At 36.0% G+C, this 20,031-nt stretch overlaps 1 protein-coding gene across 1 annotated transcript in view; it reads left to right on the top strand.

The window, feature by feature from the left end:
• The window catches only part of LRRC9 (leucine rich repeat containing 9), a 96,115-nt gene that overhangs the window by 10,806 nt on the left and 65,278 nt on the right, over positions 1-20,031 (top strand). Inside the window, exons 7-12 of the mRNA XM_081049748.1 lie at positions 3,826-4,008; positions 8,189-8,344; positions 9,847-10,043; positions 11,067-11,198; positions 16,923-17,099; positions 17,428-17,545. Coding sequence (XP_080905874.1) covers positions 3,826-4,008; positions 8,189-8,344; positions 9,847-10,043; positions 11,067-11,198; positions 16,923-17,099; positions 17,428-17,545 — 963 coding nt within the window. The remainder of the gene's footprint in view (positions 1-3,825; positions 4,009-8,188; positions 8,345-9,846; positions 10,044-11,066; positions 11,199-16,922; positions 17,100-17,427; positions 17,546-20,031) is intronic.

Below are 20,031 nucleotides of genomic sequence, written 5' to 3' on the forward strand. Positions count from 1 at the left end.
ATCATCTCTAACCTGCATTATTGACAAAAATAAAAAAGCCTCCTAACACGTCACCCTGTGTTTACCCTTTCACTACTATCAGTCTGTTTTCCACACAACAGCCCACTCCTTTAAAGATATGTCACATCAAACCACTCTTCCTCTCAAAACCCTCCCTTGGCTTCTCATCTCTTTCAGAGTAAATGCTAATTCTTACAATGGCCCACAAGACTCCAAATAATCTAGTTCCCCAACTGTCTCTCTGACCATAGCTTCTACCACTCTTCCCTTTGCCTACTGCATTCCAGCTGCTCTGGTCTCCTCACGATTCCTTGCACACGCTCACCTCAGGGCCTTTGCACTTGCTGGAATGTATGGGATATTTCTTCATGGCTCATTTCCTCATTTCTTTCAGAACTTTGTTCAAACGTTATGCTCTTAGTGATGCCTTTTCTGCCAAATTTAGGTGAAAAAGCAACAACCCCTACTACCCTCCCCACTCTGAAGCACTCTCATCAGTCTTTCCCTGTTTTATTTTTCCTCTTGGCACTTACCTACCTCCCTTACTGGGATACAAGCTCCATGAGTACAGGAGTTTTGCCTGTTTGCCACTGCTATATCTACAATGCTTAAAATAGTACCTGCCATATAATAAATCTCAATAAACACTTGTCAAGCACTTAAATAAAAGAGAAAAAACTGAAAGACAAAGTTTATGGCATATAATGTGGGTGAAAACATGGCATTCATAATTTTGACAGTGTCAGATTGAAGGTGCATATTCAAACACTTCCTCTTGACAGTACTGAAGAAAGATGAGTAAATTTATAATAGAAATAATTTTGAATTAATCAGTATTAAAATAGGCATTCTTTTACTCAGAGAAGACTATAAGACACCAAAAAGCTGGGGATGAGGCAGGATATTATAAGCACTTTAAAAAGATATTTAAACAAAATTTTACTTTCTTGGTCAAAAATCAAGAGGAAATATTTCATGTGAACCTTGAAAGGCTGACAGAATTTCAACAGGCATTTTAGGAGGCTCTTCTAGGCAATGGCAGGTAGGCATTCTAGGATGGGGAGAATAGTATGTACAAAAGCATGAGATAAGAAATCAAAGGGTATATATGTGAGTAATCGCAGGAGAGATCAGAGGGAGCTATGAAGGAAAAACTCAGAATACTGTGGGAGGTAATCTTTAAACTAATATATGAGACATGAGTAAGGAGTTACCTAGTGAAAGAGCATTCGGGCAAAGGTGTGAAGGACCTAAGTGGTGGAAAGGAGCATAGCAAATTCAAGAAACTAGAAATCCTGTGTGGCTGGAATAGAGGAAGGAAGAGAATCATGAGTTGAGACTGAAGAAGATAAGGGTAGAATGCTGGGAGGATAAGGGGTTGCCCTGCCAAGAAGCCGTGTAGAAGCTTATCTCGCCCTGGCTAGCCATGGCCGCCTTCTGGTGGTGAAGAGCGTAGACTACACAGGCAGAAATACCTGTCAGTTTTGCCCAAAATCAGAGGCAGCATAATACGGCCGTAACGTGAAGTTTAAGTGAAATAATAATGTAAAGTTCTTAGAATAATGACTAGGCCATGATAAGCACTCAACATAGGTGCTATTGTATTATTATTACTATCACTTTAATTATGTCAATCTCATCAAAAAATGGGGATAAAAATAAGGTTATTGTGAAAAGTCATTGTATGGCATGATGTTAAAAAGGCTCTTCATAATAATGATGGCTCTTTACTGTTAAAAAATGGAAGGTGATTCACAACAACTTTTACTATTCTCATATTTGGCATGTTCCTGAAACACTATTATCTTGAATTTTTTCTCTAACCTTTCCATCCACCCTACAAAGATACTATCCTGGTAGTGATGGAATAACTTCTGTGCCACTTTCCATCCATCCCAGGTACCCCAACACTACTTTTCAGTGATGAAAATGACTCCAGTGTCACCTGACTTTTGTGTGTAGGTGGGGGGGGGGTTCTGTGTATAACTTCAAAGTGCACCATCTCCTAGCTCAGACTGATGGTCAAATGCAACATAGCTCCCCAGCAATCAAAGGGTGTCTTTACTCATCGGAACAATCTGAGGTTTGCCTTCCTTGTTCCTGCAGAATTTGACCGAATAATTCTGTCCAGAATTTTCCCTTTCAAAGCAACTCTGCCTAGTCCCACTCCTGTCATGGGTCCTGCCAGTGAGCCAAGTTCTCACTTATCCAGAGAGAGTGGACACACGTTGGCCACCAGACCTTGTCGTACTTTGTACTCTGGCAGCCTGACTTCACTACTGGCTTCCCCACTCCATTTGTAGTTTCTCTTCAGAACTAATGCCTCCTGGTTCTTGCTTTGGATTTCCCTTAACTCCCCTAACTAGCATTGCATCCTCGCAAGTCCAACCCCACCATAGCACCCTTCTACTCCAAGAACCATCCTAATAATGCTGTTATTGAGGGAGATGTGAGCAGGTCTTGGAGGTTGGTAGAAAGTAATAATCATTTGATTCAATTCACGTATTTACTTAGTGCCTCCTGTTACTAAATACTGAATGCTGGGAATGCAGTGTTAAACAGGACACAACCCTGCTCTCAGTTTATTTTTTTCTATAAAAGACCAGATAGAAAATATTTTAGGCTTTGTGGGACACATATGGCCTATGTCGTATATTCTTCTCTATTTTTTTTTCCAGCACTTTAAAAATGTAATCACCATTCTTAGCTCATAGACCGAGGGCCAAAGCCCATATGGACCCTTGGCTTACAGACTTGTGGGTCCGCAAGCAGGTGGCCGTAGGCTGTGGTAAATTGTGTCACAAAGGTAAGCCCAGTGGCTAAGAGAATTCATAGGAGGAGCATCTATCCCAAGCTTGGGCAATGAAACAAAGCTCCCAGAGAAGATGATTCCTAGGTTGAGTCTTAACAGAGTAAGAGGTAAAAGTGGGGTTAAATCCAGTCCACTCAAAGACAGCAGCATGGATGAAGGTCTAAAGATAAGATGGGGTCTGGCATATTCTGAAACTTCAAATTGTTCAGCGTAGCAACAACATAGAATATTAGGATTTAAAAAGGAAGAAACAAGACTGAAGAGTTAAGCAAGGGCCCGATGCCAAATAAAGAAAGGTATAAAGATGACCTAAACTTCAGGATAAAAGCTGTTAAGGAAAAACCATCCAGAAGTGCATTAGCAACCCCTCCCCCTCCATCGGTTGTGAGAAAAAGGAGGCCCTCAGGAGAAAGCTAGGTTTCAGCTGTTCTTAATAGGTAGAAATGGCATTTACAGAAAAAAACAAAAATATTTTTTAAAAAACTGAAAATCAGGAATTCAGTGGTGATTGTTATAGGTCCCTTAGCCTTTGATAAGAGCAGATGTGGAGGCCGAGGAAAAGGTGAGCAGTGTTCCTAGGTGGTCAGTGTGGGGAATGGTGGTGATGGGAGTAGGAGATCTCCAGCTACACGGGAGGCCCCTATTAGAAAAGAGCTGTGCAGAGGAGAAAACGTTGTCTAAATGAGTACATGACATGTGCTCAATGGACTGGCTCCAAGGTTCCAGGTGAAATACATGAGTTGGTAAATATTCTTTGACCTTTTTGTTAAAGTGCCTTGAAAATGCCTAGTTATACAGAGTGTGCTATTTAATTACTGATGCTCGTTCCATTCATGTATTTAGCATGTGTTTTGTTAGAGAAAAACATTTTATCCATCTCTCATTAACATATTTAAGCACACAATTAGAATGCATTACATGACATGATGGTGATCTTAAGTGTTCAAAAGCCTCCTTTAGATAAGGACAGTTGCAATTAATTAATTGAACATTATTACTGCCGTTGTTTTTAGGACCTCACTAACTTAACCAGGCTTCGTCACTTAAAGGATTTATGTCTGAATGATCCTCAGTATAAAGCCAATCCAGTTTGTCTGCTGTATAATTACTCCACACATGTGCTCTATCACTTGCCGTGCCTTCAAAGACTTGACACATTTGATGTGTCGGCAAAGCCAATCAAGGAACTGGCAGATGTAAGTGCATCTCTAATTGGGTATCGGTGACCTAAGTTTAATTAACTCTTCTTTCTGGCTATGTCCACATATGGTAGGTAGTATTATCTTGTCAGTTCTGGTTACCATTTCGACTTTTGCCCCAGTGAGTTGGATGTTTCATCTAAACATATACAAATAATAACTTTAGTACTAGGATCTCAATTTTGATGACAGAACTGGAAGGGGAAAGAACAGAAAAATTGTAATTTATACAAAACTAAGAGGAGGACATCTGCAGAATTACCATCAGTGTTAAGAATAATTGAGCTAGTGCTATACATATGAAAATCAATGAAGGTTAAATAAAGTAGAAATGAAACAAGTATAACCTCCTCTCATTTGGAATATTACATATCAAAATTAGAAAGTACCCATGGTTGATGGTAGTATGCCAGGATTAAGTCAATTGTAACCTAATTAAAGGTGATTTGCCCTTCCCTGGAAGTAGGAGCAGAACCATCCACACTGCCAAAATCTTGAAGATCTCTGAAATCTTGAAGAGAACTATTCCCAGACTGCCACCAATGGTGAACCCCCCAGCAAAGGAGCTATTTTGACATGCCACCAGAGGATCTGTGATTTCAGAAGAGAGCACATAGGGAGCCGCCGTGTTTAAGCGTCATCTTTCCATATTATATTCCTACCTCTCCTTTCAGTTCAGTGAGATATTCCCCTAGCCCCATGTGTTCATTCAGTTAACCATCCAATAAATTTCCAAGATGCTTTCTTTATTACCATTCATAAGAAGACAAGTTGTGTCAGGTTGTGGCAATTCTCTAATGTGATAAACTCCTAAACAGAATATTGTTGATTCTTTAAGTTTTCATCCGTGACTGTGGAGTGGTTTATGTAAACTATACATGGCAAATGAAGTCAGGACCTACCAGGAGGACCACCAGGGAGTCAGCATGGGACAAAGGGAAGAACATGAGAGTTCAAATCAGAAGACTTGGCTTCAAGCCACGGTTGTGTCCATTACTATCTATCACTTACGCTAGGCCTTTCCCCTCTCAAAGCTTCAGTTTTCTGAACTATTAAAATAATGATAATGAAAACAGTACCTGCCCTTCACTTGTGAGGTTATTGTGAGGATCCAAAGAATTAGGTGACATAAAAGTCCATTTTAATTGTTAAGTACTATAAAAATAATCACTATGAAACTGTAGTTGAGCATATTTCTGCAACTGAATTTAGCACTATAGTCTAACTTTCAAAAAAAAAAAAAAGTTTTTACCCTAACAGACAAGTAATTCACCAAAGTTATTGAAAATGACTGATATTAATTCTGAAAAGTCCAAACACAAAAAACAAATTGAAATAGCCTACAAAGCTGTACATACTCTCAAACAACAAGGGTAAAAAACCCTGATTGATAACTCGTATTTATTGTTATGACACCCTAAGTGGTTTTGAAAGAGTTTAGGAAGAGTAAAGTATCACAATTTTTGTTCCTATATACATATATAGGTGTATTATTAATAAAATAGAAAAATAAAGTAGAACAAACTGTGGAGGGATACACTAGAAACAAATCTGTTGTTACGTGTGGAATGTGGGTCGCTGAGCACATGGGAAATGAGTGTGGAAGTAGACTTTTCATTGGACATCTTTCAACATTTTGGTTTTTGAAACATGAATATATTGTTCAAAAATAAAATTTAAAAACAAAGTAAAAGCAGAATTTTTAATCTTGTTTGTCCCCCACCTAGGGGACTCCAAGTTAAATTTGAATTTCAGATGAACAATAAATAATGTTTTAGTATAAGTAAGTATAAATAAGTTTAATAAGTATGGTATTAAAACATTACAGTAGTAACCACCCCCCCCCTGCCCCCATCGTGGGAATGCATGCCATGGCCCTCAGCAGATGCTGAAACCAAGGATAGATAGTACTGAACTCTAATTAACTTCAACTCTGCAGGAAATGTGGCGGCAGCTTCTTCAGTACCAGATGCAGCCTCTCCCATAATTTTTATGTTTTCAGTGCAAACCTATTCCTGAATCTGTGTAACCATCCCTTGCTTGCAGAAGTGGCTTGGTGTCACTTGTTTCACCTTGCTGAAGTCTTCATATGAGCTGAATGCTTTCTGGCACAACACTTTACCATCAATCAGAACACATTCTCCGTTCATGTCTTCCACCCACAAGTTTCATGCTTTTTCCATCTTAACTAAGCCCATGTATCACGCACTGTGGCCTAACTTTTTGTAGTTTGAAGTGCGACAGCAAAACTAGCACAAATTTCTTTTTCCTTTTCACAATTTCATGGATATATTTGTTCTTACCATAGATCTTAGTAACCTCAGCATTTGATAATTTTTCTTTCCTCAAGTCGAGAACTTCCACATTTTCACTTTAGGGAAGCTCTTTACAGCTTCTCTTTGGCTCATCAAATTGCTAGCATCACTACTTTTGCACTTTGGGGCCATGATTAAATAAAATAACAGTTACTTGAATACAAGTACTGCCATACCGAAACAGTTGATCTGTTAACCAAGACAGCTGCTCAATGACTAACAGGTGGAGAGTGTGTAAAGTGTGGATACGCTGGACAAAGAGATGCAATTTAAAACTTATGAATTGTTTATTTCTGGAATTTTCTATTTGATATTTTTGGGCCATAGTTGGCCATGGGTAACTGAAACCATGGTAAACAAACTCATGGATAAGGGGGGACTACTATATTTGTTGTTTATCTGAAATTCAAATTTAATTTGGCATCTTATATTTTATCTAGCAGCCATACCTCCACCAGCATGTTCTCTTGTTATGTTAAATTTAAGAATTCCTTTTTTTTTTTTAAATCTACCACTGACTCAAAGCATTTTTTATTGGATTTTTCTCTTTTTTCTAAATAGGTGAAAAATCGAGAAACACCATTTTCCATTTCCTTAGTTATAGTTCTTTCTTCTAAGTTGCACCTCAGAAATAAGCTCTTCTTTATTAGAAATTTTTATCCATTAATCATTATCCTAAAACAGCTATTTTTTTTTTGCCTTAACAGTTCTGTGTTATGAATGCTTTATTTTTACAGAGGAATTTAGTGATTTTCAGTTTCAGAACTTCATAATATGCATGGGAAAGGGAAGTCTTTTGGCCTGTTCACCATGTCATATACTTGTTTCTATTCTATCTTTTATGCCAAATAATTCTGTTGGGATCTTGACTGTTAAATCTCTACTAAATAAATCACATAACAGGAACCTGTGTCTATAGAAAATATATGTCCAGAATAGTGTATAAGTCTTCCAACTTATCTGAGGTACAGATTTCCTGATAAAAAGAAATGATATTATTATTTCAGGTAAACAGTTAAAACTTGGACACATTTTAAAAGTGTACCTGATTTCTCCTCCATTAGTTCATTTTGACTAATGTAGTTGACAAGCCTATTTAGCTACTCTTAATGGTAGATTTAATCAATTTATCATTATAAACTTATTAATAACTGCATGATCCACTGGTATTAAGGAATTAAAGATAATTGGATTAGGTTGACAATTTAGTGATTTGTTCAATCTAAAACAAGTTCGTTTAGAGCACCCTTTTATAGATTTTGGGGGAAAAATAAATCTTATTCTTAGCTAGGCTTTTAAAAATTGAATTAAATAATGTTACATTTGCTTTTAAGTCTTTTTAATTTCTTTACTTTCTCCATACATTAATCAAATAGGAAACATGTAGTTATATATTTGGTAGTATTATAGCTTTAGTAGTACTGACTCATTAGCTCAGTGATACTATTTTGTAAATTGAATTCTATCAATAGTCTCTTTATATCATCATCCTGGAAAAAAATGAGAATATGCCTCACATTTGAAATATTATCTACAAAGAAAATCTTTGGAATTTTATATTTTGCTTATTAAATTTAAATATAGAACTCTGCGTAGCCATTAGCATTTCAATCATCATCATTATTAGTAATTGAGCTTACAATACTTTCAAATTGTTATATAGAATATCTCTCTCGGGCCAGCCCGGTGGCTCAGGTGGTTAGAGCTCCATGCTCCTAACTCAGAAGGCTGCCGGTTCGATTCCCACATGGGCCAGTGGGCTCTCAAAAAAAAAAAAAAAAATCTCTCTCATATAATATCACTAATAATTACCTATAATATTTTTTATTTCAGTTAATCTTTGGGGTTTTTCTCACTTTTAGATCACAGCAATGAAAAAAATAATGTATTACAACATGCGTATAAAAACTATTCAGAGGCATCTCAATGAAGACCTTGAAAAACTGAAGGATCGAAAATGTAAATTACAGAAGTTCCCGGAAGAACGAATAAAATTATTCAGCTTTGTGAAAAAAAATGTAAGCTTTAATATGTTTAAAATGTAAAATTTCAATGGCCACATCCTAAGAAAACTGGAAGATAAAACAGCATTATCTTTTAATTTTGTATGTATGAATACACACATACTATTTTTTTTTATTAATACTGAGTTTCAAGTCAAGCTTGTCCCCAAAATGTTTTGATTCCAGCTGCTTAGTTAAGCTTCATTCTGTGCTTAGACATCTTCAGTTCAACCAGGTATAGGCTTGTTAATATATACAAGTTTTGAAAAGCTGTGTAATTAATTCAATATGATTCAGAGATCTTTTAGACTTATTTCAGCTGCATTTTTATTAGACACCAGTAGGTTGTGCTAAAAATTCATTTTCTTGTCGAAAGTGCTAAAATGTCCTTTTACTATTATTAAGGTACACAAGGTAGAAACTTTATATCAAGCTACACTTTAGTAGTTATATTATGTGTGCTTCTTTAATTTAGAATAAATTAGATTTCCCTTACTAAAAGTAGACCCTGAAAAGTTAAGGATTATTTACCTCAAAACAGATCTTTGTATATACGAGTATTTATCTGAATAAAAACCACAAGAGAACCAGTATATGGAAATCATTTTATATCTGCCATTTTCATCTGCAAATACATGGGTTAAGTAAAACCTACAGATGTGAAAAATAATATCTATAGATTATATAAACTACAGACATTTTTATAAATAAGCTTAATTTGTTTTATAACAGCTGGATATAGCCATTACAGAGGAGGCAGTACAGAAAATTAATAAATTTCTATATACGTCTCTGTGTGTATAGTACAGTTTATCCTGAAATCCTACAAGGCTGGGTGGGATTACGAGGAAGAAAGTGATTCATTTGCCATGGGCCCAAAATTTAAGGGAGGGCCCAAAACCTCAGTAATCAAGATAAATCATAGTTAATGCAGTATTTAAAAAAATAAAAATAATGAAAAAAATTCATTATGAACAAAAAACCCCAATATCAAAAATTTAAATGAAGACATTGCTCTGTTGAGTCATATTGGAGACTGAGGCAAAAGGAAAAATGTGCACCCATATATACATGCCGTTGTGTATTTTTTATGATTAATTTTTTTCCTAGAATACCAAAGTAGATGAAAAAATATTGAGAAATTGAAACATAGGTGATAAAAGTCACATTATTTGGAGTTTTAATATTTTATTTATACCTAAACCAGAATTCATTGTAATTTTATTTTGGCTTTAATAGAATCTAACTCATCGGTAATATTTAAAAGCCTATTTCTTTGTTTTTCTCAGTTTCAGTTGAGAAAATTGCCATACTTGAAATATTTAAGATTATCTTTCAGTTGGTCAAGAGAAATTGGCTGACTGAACTTGTACCAAAATTATAATCACATGCTGGCCATGTTTTCATGAAGCTTGGCCTATTTGTTTCCTAGATTTCTACTTTGTTAATTTAAATTAACTATATATTTAATAAAGTCAACTAAAAATTTTTCCTCTCTGGTACATTGATTTCAACAGTTGGAACGGGAACTGGCTGAACTCAAGGGATCTGGCAAAGGTCACAATGAGGGATCCAATAACAATAAAGTCACAGAGCTGGAAAAATCAAAGAACTGTGAAAGTGTCACAGAAGAACCGAGTCTTCAACAGAAGATACTGACCAAACTAAATGCCTTGCATGAAAGGGTAACATTCTGGAACAAAAAACTAGATGAGTATGTTTAATAAATTTTCTAATTGTTCAGATTTGAAACATGAGAGAATATACTGTTCTGGGCTATCAGTTGAGCTCAGTTCCCTCCTTCAGGAGTTAAAAGAATTATAGTATTAAATAAAACATGAAATGTGTTTCCTACTAGAGGATAGACATCATTGGTTCAAACCTGTCATATAGTTTTTTTACAGAGGCAATACTTAAGTAGGACCAGTGAACTTTCCCTGAATGGCTTCCTGTCACATCACTACTCTCACGTCTGCAAACTAAAAACATTAGTTTTTTTAACGTTAGCTGCTACCAGTATAAAATATCACGACATAGATGAGAGTGGGCAAAGCACCTACACAGTTGTCTGGAATCACATAGAAACAAACTCAGGTTGAGTATCAACTAGAAACATAAAGCAAGAAGACTTAGTAAATACTGTGAATTTTGTAATTTACTAGGGCACCAAGTGGATAAGTTAGTTTGCCCAGTAATAATACTAACAAAATAATAACTGACATTTGTTGAGCTCTTATTTTGTGCCAAACTCTTAGCTAAGAGCTATGCATGCATTTTGCATATAATACTCAAAGAAAAGCTCCAGGTGTTGGTAATTTTTTTTTTTTTTTAAGGAGGGCGCAGCTCACAGTGGCCCATGTGGGGATCGAGCTGGCAACCACCGGTGTTATCAGCACCCTGCTCTTAACAGCTGAGCTAACTGGCTACACTCAGTGTTGGTATTATTAATATTGTCATTTTACTGAGAAACTAGCATAAAAATGTGACTTGTCTAAGATCTGAGAGCCACAAGTGGTGGAGGCAGGAGAGTCTTCTAACCTTCACTTATTATGAGGTTAACAAAATTTGAGGTGATTTTAATTGCCAAAAATAGAAATGACTCTCATGGTTTAACTATTAACATCAAGCTTTCTTTATCCATTGACAAAAGCCTAGTATTTTTAACAGCAGCTTTTAAAAAAAATCTATCATGAATTTTAGATCATTTTAATAGCTTTATACATTTTTTCTTAAACAGAATTGAAGCAATTTATCAAACTGAAGTAAAGCAAAAGAAGAAGAGTCATGGCTTATTGATCCCATTTTTGTTAATTGAGTTGGAGACTGTGGGAAATATCCACTTTGAAGAAGGCACTCAATCCGATGACTGGTAAATCTGTTTGAAATTGAGTTATAGCTTTAAAAACAATTTTAGGTTCTTAGAATCATCAACCAAAATAGCAATTTATAAAAATCTTAAAATGTCCCATTTTCAAAATACTTCTCACATAGAATATTCATCCATTGTAAATTGGCAGTTACCTACTTTACCACCTAAACATTTTTCTGTTTACACCATTGCTGTGAGCCAACCTTGAAAACATGGTAATTCATTGTTCTGCACCCAGTTTAATTTTGCACCCATTGTTCTGCACCCAGAACATAATTTAGAAGTTTATGGTCCAGTACTAATTTTATGCATGTTTATACTGTTTATTTTTGGACCAGATATAGCCCTAGATTCTAATATTGGGTGAGAAGTTAGAACAGAGAAGGAAAGGCAAAGCAGGATTGGCAACAACATGTTGCAAACACCATACTAGAAGGCTGCCTAGTAAATTTCTTGGAGGTTCCATAATCAAAGTCAAACCAAATTGTCTAGAGCTAGTTAGCTTCAGGGTGCACATAGACTCTACGAGTTAATATAAGGCACAATTAAGACCCAGGAATCCAGGTGAAAGTCCATTTAGACAAAAATAGAGAGAACCACCACAAACAGCAGCAGGAAGCAGGCATCCACACTTCAGAATCAAGACCTCCTGGTAGACCCGCGGAAGTGGTTATGTTGCCTCAACTAGAGGGTACAGCCAAAAAACTGATGCTTCCAAAAAAAAAAAAAAGAAAAAGAATGAAAGAAATAAAGCCTTTGCAGAAAAATATTGCTAGTTATTACTTTCACATTTCTGCAATCATTTTCTCAAAATTGAGAAGCCCATGAACAAGCCAAAGATTGCCCTAGAACCTTGAAGCATATGGCAAACTTGGGTGTGTGGAAAGAGACCAGGAAACACATAAAACTAAAGCATGGACTTGGTATATTCATTTAGAGGATGATTTTACTTGCAGTCATTGTTGAAATAAACTCTGATTATTTTTTATAGAGTAAAGTGCAAAATTTGCATTAACTTTATAGAAAGTAAAGTATGTGATTGTTATGGGTTACTTTAAACCAAGCCCTCTGATTTCTACTAAATGTGGCTCTTCCTCCCTTCTGTGAGTAAAAGCTCCTCAAGGGCCTTTAGTGGAAAAGTGTGAGAAGCTCTTTGGAAGGAAGAAAGAGATTTTTTTCAAAACACTTTCTTTTGTATCAATACATCCATTTGCCCAGCAGTTACCACTGTTTGCTTAACCACAATACTTGATTTTTATGTATAAAGATATAAAAGGCGTTCATCACAGTTCCCATGTAAACAAGTAGAGGCCTTGGTTTTTTTCAAGTGCAAAAATTGAATGGTGTCTCTCTGCAAGATGCATGAATAATTTTTTTCCGTCTTTCATTTATATTCACTCACTCTAAACAGAATTTTTTAAATTATTTGTTTCTTTTTAACTTATCGTAAGCTCTTTACAAAACAAGTAGATTAGTGGGCAAGAATATGTAAAAGCAATATGACTAAAATGCCATTTAGGTAACTATGTCAGCCTGACAGTCAATTAGATAGCATTGATGGATTTTGATAAGCATTAACAATTGTTTACTTAGTTTTAATTAAAATAACCTTGATCCATTTTAAGGAGAAAAATCAAATATATGTTGGCAGAATTTCAAGGACTGTTTTTTACTTTTAGTGTACTACAAGCTTGGCCACCTTAGCTCTGATCTTTTATGTATGTTAAGAAATAATGACTAAAGTGCTTTAAATTGCTCTGTGTGCTACATATCTAGTAGTTTTATTTAAGCACTGACTTCTCTTTTATTAATATTTTTAAAGCCAATGATTTAGCGTTTAAATAAAAAGTACTGGAGTACAGCTAGAACAGACATACAGATTTCCCTGGTATTCTAAAGTAGAGTGTTCCTATGAAACCTTTCATAGCCGAAATAAGCCGAAATGGTGTAAAGTGAAGGAGCAATTACCAGTAATTTAGATGGGAAAAATTTTTTGAGTAGTCCCAGACCTAAAAAATAACCTACCAAATCATACCAACTAACACATAAACCTAAAATAACACTAACATATAGTGAAAGTAGGAATGATACGATAAATACACACCATATGTATGGTAGAAATAACGCGTGTACAGTGTGGTTTCATTTACCAGTGCCTGAAGCCTCTATAACAGTTCACTGCAAAACAAACACTGAGTGCTATTTTTGCTTTTTGCCTTTTTTTCATAAAAACGAAAATTCTCTTCAAATTTCTTTTGGTTAGCAAAAACAGGTATTAATGTAGGTCTTTCACTTTTCATAAAAGTGAAGTTGTGCAAATCAAAGTTTCAAAAAATGGTGTATACCTGTATAATTCGTCAACATAGCCTTTGTTCATTTTTTTAGCCAAAGAGAATTGCATATTTCTAATTGTTTATCTTTCAATATTTCTTAGCCTTGTTTCTTTTATGAAATAAAAGGGCTATATTTTTCAGTTTTAAAAAGTCCTGTTTTATAGAACCTTACTTGGTGACTAGATTGTTAATCTAGATTGATAATGCCACTAAAGCATTATCATTATAGAGTCATGCTGTTTACCTATGTATTAGCAATTGAATTAGCCTTTGACGTCAGACAACATTTATCAAATAGGGACTCCAAAGCATCAAAGATGCAGTCCTTGTGTTTGAGAAGCTTTCAACCTGGTTATAGATACAAGACATTTACAATTTAAAAAATAACTTTAAAGCACCACGAAACAACATATAAGAGACTGTGTAAGCTCCCTGGGGACAAATATAGTGTTTCATGTACCTGATAAGTCATAACATCTAGCATAGAGCTGGCTGGATTCATAATTCAGTGGATAACTACAAATTTAGGTTTCTATGTCACTATGTAAATATGTAACAGTTTCACTTTTGTGGATATAAAGACTTTCAGTAATTAATCGAAATCCTTACATATAAAGATTTCATGCTGTACTGTTTCAGGGAGCTATAAGAGCATAAACTTTTTGTTTTGTACTGATGTTGGTTTAGGTCATCAAGTCAGTTAACAGCATTTATTAAACCCTTGTTTAAGATTCTGAACTGCACTTTAAAAGATTTCATTGAACTCCAGCCATTTAAAAACATGTGCATTCTACATTTGCTAAATGAATGCATCATCTGCATATTAATGAACGTTTGTAGGCATCTCTCTGTGTAACAATATCTTAGTCAATGATGTATAAGGCCACTGTGAATGTTCACACATTCAGGTCCCACTCGTGAGCTGGGTGTGCCCAGTGAGAGGAGGGGCCCTCACTCTACTAACCTCTGCAGTACTTGATACTGTTAACCATTCCTTCCTTGTAACTTCACCTCTCTTGTTTTTCGTACTTAGACATTTTCTCTTTTCTTTTTACACTCTCCCTTATCAGTCTCTTCTATCTCCTGCACTTTCAAAAATTACTTATAGTTATAATCTCTCTCCTTTAATCTGGATTACACTTTTGTTACCCTATAACAAAAACCTTATCTACATAAAATGCCCACAGCACTAGTTTGTATCAGAATGCAATAATAATTAGAGTACAGATAATAATGAGAACTTCAGTGGTTCCAGGACATGTCATTTAGGGATGACTTGGACTGATTTAGACCCAGAAAATGATCCCTCTGTAGATGAGACTGCAGGTTTCCCACTCCACATGATGATGTGGTTGTTTGGCCAGACCTCTGAACTATTTAGCGGCCTCATGCTGGATTGCAACACCACCTCTGTCTCCTGTACCATCCTGGGAGCTTCTCTGGGATTGATTTGGTTTGGGCAGCTTTCTTCTCAACTCTAAGAGCGGCATAGCTGGGCAGTGCCTGGCTGCACTGGCTCAGCCTTTGCTAGTGAGAAACGTAGTGCTGTAAATAAGAGCTCAGATGTCAGTATAAGGAAGAGACCCCCCCCCCCCAAGGAAACTCTGTGATCTTAGTCCACACCCATGCTCAGCCCCTGGCTGATTGTGCCCGTGAGGACCAAACATCTCGTCAAAGGCAAATAGATACCATATAGGATCCACTTAACTTCCATTTCAAATTGATCCATGTTAAAATCTCATTTTATGGGCCCACCATCTAAAATCTGTACTACCCTGACAGAGCCAGAACTGCTGCGAGCATGGCCGGATGAGGGCAGCAGAGAGCAAATGAGCACTTCAGTCCATTTTCTTGAGATTTTTCACATAACTGGCCGCTCCTCCCCCAATCTTAGCTCAAATATCTTCTCTGAAAGGTCTTACCCAAGACCCTTCTTAACTAGCCCCCATTCCATTTATTACCCCAAGCCTCTCTTTCTTCAAAGCACTTATCAGTTTAGAAATGATTTTATTTATGTCTTATTTATTTTTTGTCCAACTCCCTTGGAATATAGGCTTCATGAGAGCAGGGACCCTGCCTCTTTCACTTCTTTATCCTCAGTTGCAAAGTTATTGCAATAGTCCAACTGAGCAATGAGGGTGATCCGGCGTAGGGTAATACCAGTGGTGATGATAAGACAGGGTCACATCAGGATGTATTTTGTTTTTTAAATTAGTTTTTTTGTATACCAATATAAGTATAGTTGGTATACAATCGTATATTGGTTATATTAGTTTCAGGTGTACAATATAGTGACTTGACATTTTTATATCCTCCAATGTGATCACCCCACTAGTTATAGTAATCATCTGTCACTGTGTAAACTTATCACAATAATATTACAGGATGTATTTTAGATGTAGGCCCAAACAGACTGGCTGAGGAACTGGATATTGGTGAGGAAGAGAGGAAGCAAGATTTCTTCCTGTGGTTTTAACCTAAGCTACCAGTTAGTTGGTGGTGCCATATACTGACATGGAAAACACTCAAGAGGAACAGGCTTAAGGGGCAGCCGGCCATTGCATGAGTTAAGTTTGAGAGGCCTATCACATATTCAAGTGAGCATATATCAAGCAGGTAGTTGGATATATATGGTCTCGTTATATCCAGTTAAGTTGGGTAGAGATAAAGTCTAGAAATAAAATGTTGGAATTTATATATGTATATTTTTAATATATGTTGCCAAAGGACCAGATGAAATTATTTAGGGATAGTATTCATGGAAATAAGAGAAGAGCTAAAGATATACTCCTGGGGCAATCCAATATTTAGAAATCTGTCAGAATAAAAAGGAGCTGCCAATAAGAAGAAAGCAAGAACATGTAGTTCACTGAAGCCAAAAAAGAGTGTATCAGAAATTCAGGATTGCTCAACCAACATACCTTTAGTCAGACCAAATATATAATAATTAATAAAAGGACTTTTTTTAAATCTAGATTTCCAGTTTGTTTTGTTTTTTCAACTTTTATTTACTTAAGTGTGTTTTTCCAGGACTCAACAGCTCCAAGTCAAGTAGTTGTTTCAATCTAGTTGTGGAGGGCTCAGCTCACAGTGGCCCATGTGGGGATCGAACAGGCAATCTTGTTGTTACGAGCACCACACTCTAACCAAGACCACCCCAGGACTAATCGGCCACCCCAGGACTATTATTTTTATGTTTCAAAGTTTAGCCTTTCTTTTATTGATTGAATAACTGTGTCCAGTGTGAACCCAAATAGAGCTACTATATGACGATGTATCTATCATTACCAAAAAAAACAACTATCGTAAGTAACTATCGTAAGTAACTTTGTGTTCTTCAACATTTTAAGGAAAATCTGTTTTTTTGTATATATTCTGTATTTCCGTATAGGTTTAATTCCTGCTATGAATTAATTCTATCACGTTTTTGTACATGGGACTTCAGAACATTTGGTATTACAGGAGTGAAAGTAAAACGTGTCATCAAAGTTAACAACCGTATTCTGAGACTAAAATTTGAAAATAAACTCCAAAAGTTTTTGGACAATGAAGACATGCACGATTCAGAGTAAGAAGTTAAATTCCACAAGGAACATTTTTACAAGTCTGCTTTTATTTTTGTAAAAATGTCTTTCTGTTTTAAAAGTTTACAATATTGAAAATATGACTTCTTATTAAATATTTCCTTTTCATGCATCTCCCTTGACTAGAATAACCTCATAGTTTATCCACATTGGGGCTCTTTGTGAGACTGAAGGGGAGTGGAGGTTTAATAATGACATGGGAAAGTCCAATGTAAGTGAGAAATATCCTGGGCAGGACATATAGTTGTCTTATCTATGGCTAAGCGTTTTTTGAAATCAGTTCTTAAACATTTGTTTGTCTCTATTCTTAAGGAACTATCGAAACATGCTGGAATGCCTTTTTTATGTTTCTGATCCTGAAGTTACAGTGAAGAAAAAGCATCTGCTACAAATCCTTGAAAAAGGATTCAAAGACAGTGAAACAAGCAAGGTAGCATAAAATGTCATTCAGAATAATGCTTTCTTCTTAGTGAGTAAAGCTCTGGCACCAGTTCAGCATGGTTTGATTCTTAATCCTTTTATTCATATTTATAGAAAACTTCTGTAGCATAAAAAACCTGAGTGCTGTCATAGAAAGTATAGCATCTTTGTTCTTTGGATTGTACAAGAATTAAGTCCATTATTTACTTTATGTGCATGACTATCTATTTAATCTTTCCAGGCATCCTATTTTTTATGCTGTGATCCTTGTGTTGATGATCTTGAAATCTACTTCTTTAATCTGTTTTAAATTCTCCAAGGTCCTCTCCATCTTGAAAAAAATCAATTCACTTAACACTGCCTGTGCTTTCTAGCTATCATCCTATTTTTCACTTTCCTTTCACTGCCACCATTTCTTTGTTCTCTACTTATTGCCCCCATCTCGTTGCTGATATTGCTTCATGCCAGATCACTCCTGAGCTCCAAAGTATCCAGTCAACTTTTCTCTGTCCTCCACACTCTTGTTGAGGCAGCTGTAGCAGGTGTAGACAGTGTTTCCTAACTCTCTTCACATCATGGCACACATGAAATGAAAACACTGCTGCATCTGAATCCTGGCTTTCCTACTCAACCAGCTCTGGGACTTCACTTCTCTACGCCTTTTTCTTCCTATTTATAAAAGAAGATAATAATACCTACTTCCCAGAGTTGTTGTTAGGATTAAGTGAGATATGTTTAAGAATTTCTTGTATCTCAATATTCTTTTTTTAAATTTATTGGGGTGACAATTGTTAGTAAAATTACACAGATTTAAGGTGTACAATTCTGTATTACATCATCTATAAATCCCATTGTGTGTTCACCACCCAGAGTCAGTTCTCCTTCCATCACCATATATTTGATCCCCTTTAACCTCATCTCCCACCCCCCACCCCCTTACCCTCTGGTAACCACTAAACTATTGTTTGTATATAAGTTTTTGTTTCTCATTTGTTTGTCTTGTTCTTTTGTTATTTTTGGTTTATATACCACATATCAGTGAAATCATATGGTTTTCTGCTTTTTCTGTCTGACTTATTTCGCTTAGCATTATACTCTCAAGATCCAACCATGTTGTCACAAATGCTCCTATATCATCTTTCCTTAACGCCGAATAGTATTCCATTGTGTATATATACCACAACATCTTTATCCATTCATCTATCGAAGGACATTTTGGTTGTTTCCATGTCTTGGCCACCGTAAACAAAGCTGCAATGAACATTGGAGCACACGTGTCTTTATGGATAAATGTTTCCAGATTTTTTGGGTAGATACCCAGGAGAGGGATTGCTGGGTCATATGGTAATTCTATTTGAATTTTTTTCAAGAACCTCCACACTGCCTTCCATAAGCGGCTGCACCAGTCTGCATTCCCACCAACAGTGTATGAGGATTCCTTTTTCTCCACAGCCTCTCCAACACTTGTTACTATTTGTCTTGTTGATGATAGCCATTCTGACTGGGGTGACGTGATATCTCATTGTGGTTTTTATTTGCATTTCTCTAATGATTAGTGATGTTGAGCATTTTTTCATATGTCTATTTCCCATTTGTATGTTCTTTTTGGAGAAATGTCTCTTCAGGTCGTCTGCCCATTTTTCAATTGGGTTGTTTGTTTTTTGTTGTTGTTGAGTTGCATGAGTTCCTTGTATATTTTGGATATTAGCCCCTTATCGGAGGCACTGTTTGCAAAAATCTTCTCCCATTCAGTTGGTTGCCTCTTTATTTTGTCGATGGTTTCTTGTGCTGTGCAGAAGCTTTTAAGTTTCATATATTCCCATTCGTTTATTTTAGCTTTTACTTCCCTTGCCTTTGGAGTCAAATTCATAAAATGCTCTTTGAACCCAAGGTCCATAAGTTTAGTGCCTATGTTTTCTTCTATGCAGTTTATTGTGTCAGGTCTTATGCTTAAGTCTTTGATCCATGTTGAATTGCTTTTGGTACATGGTGACAGATAACAGTCCAGTTTCATTCTTTTGCATGTGGCTATCCAATTCTCCCAGCACCATATGTTTTTAGCTTCTTTGTCAAAAATTATCTGTCCATATTTATATGGGTTTATTTCTGGGTTCTCAGTTCTATTCCATTGGCCTATGTGTCTGTTTTTCTGCCAGTACCATGCTGTTTTGATTATTGTTGCCCTGTAGTACAAGCTAAAGTCAGGGAGTGTGATACCTCCAGTATTGTTCTTTTTTCTTAAGATTGCTTTGGCTCTTCGGGGTCTTTTGTGGTTCCAAACAAATCTGATGATTTTTTGTTCTATTTCTTTAAAAAATGCCATTGGGATTTTGATGGGGATTGCATTAAATCTGTATATTGCTTTTGATAATATGGCCATTTTAACTATGTTGATTCTACCAATCCATGAGCACATAATGTCTTTCCATTTATTTATGTCTTCTTCAATTTCTTTTAAAACTGTCTTATAGTTCTCAGCATATAGGTCTTTCACGT

Source organism: Rhinolophus hipposideros (assembly GCF_964194185.1).
Source record: "Rhinolophus hipposideros genome assembly, chromosome: 5".
NCBI classification, from domain to species: domain Eukaryota; kingdom Metazoa; phylum Chordata; class Mammalia; order Chiroptera; family Rhinolophidae; genus Rhinolophus; species Rhinolophus hipposideros.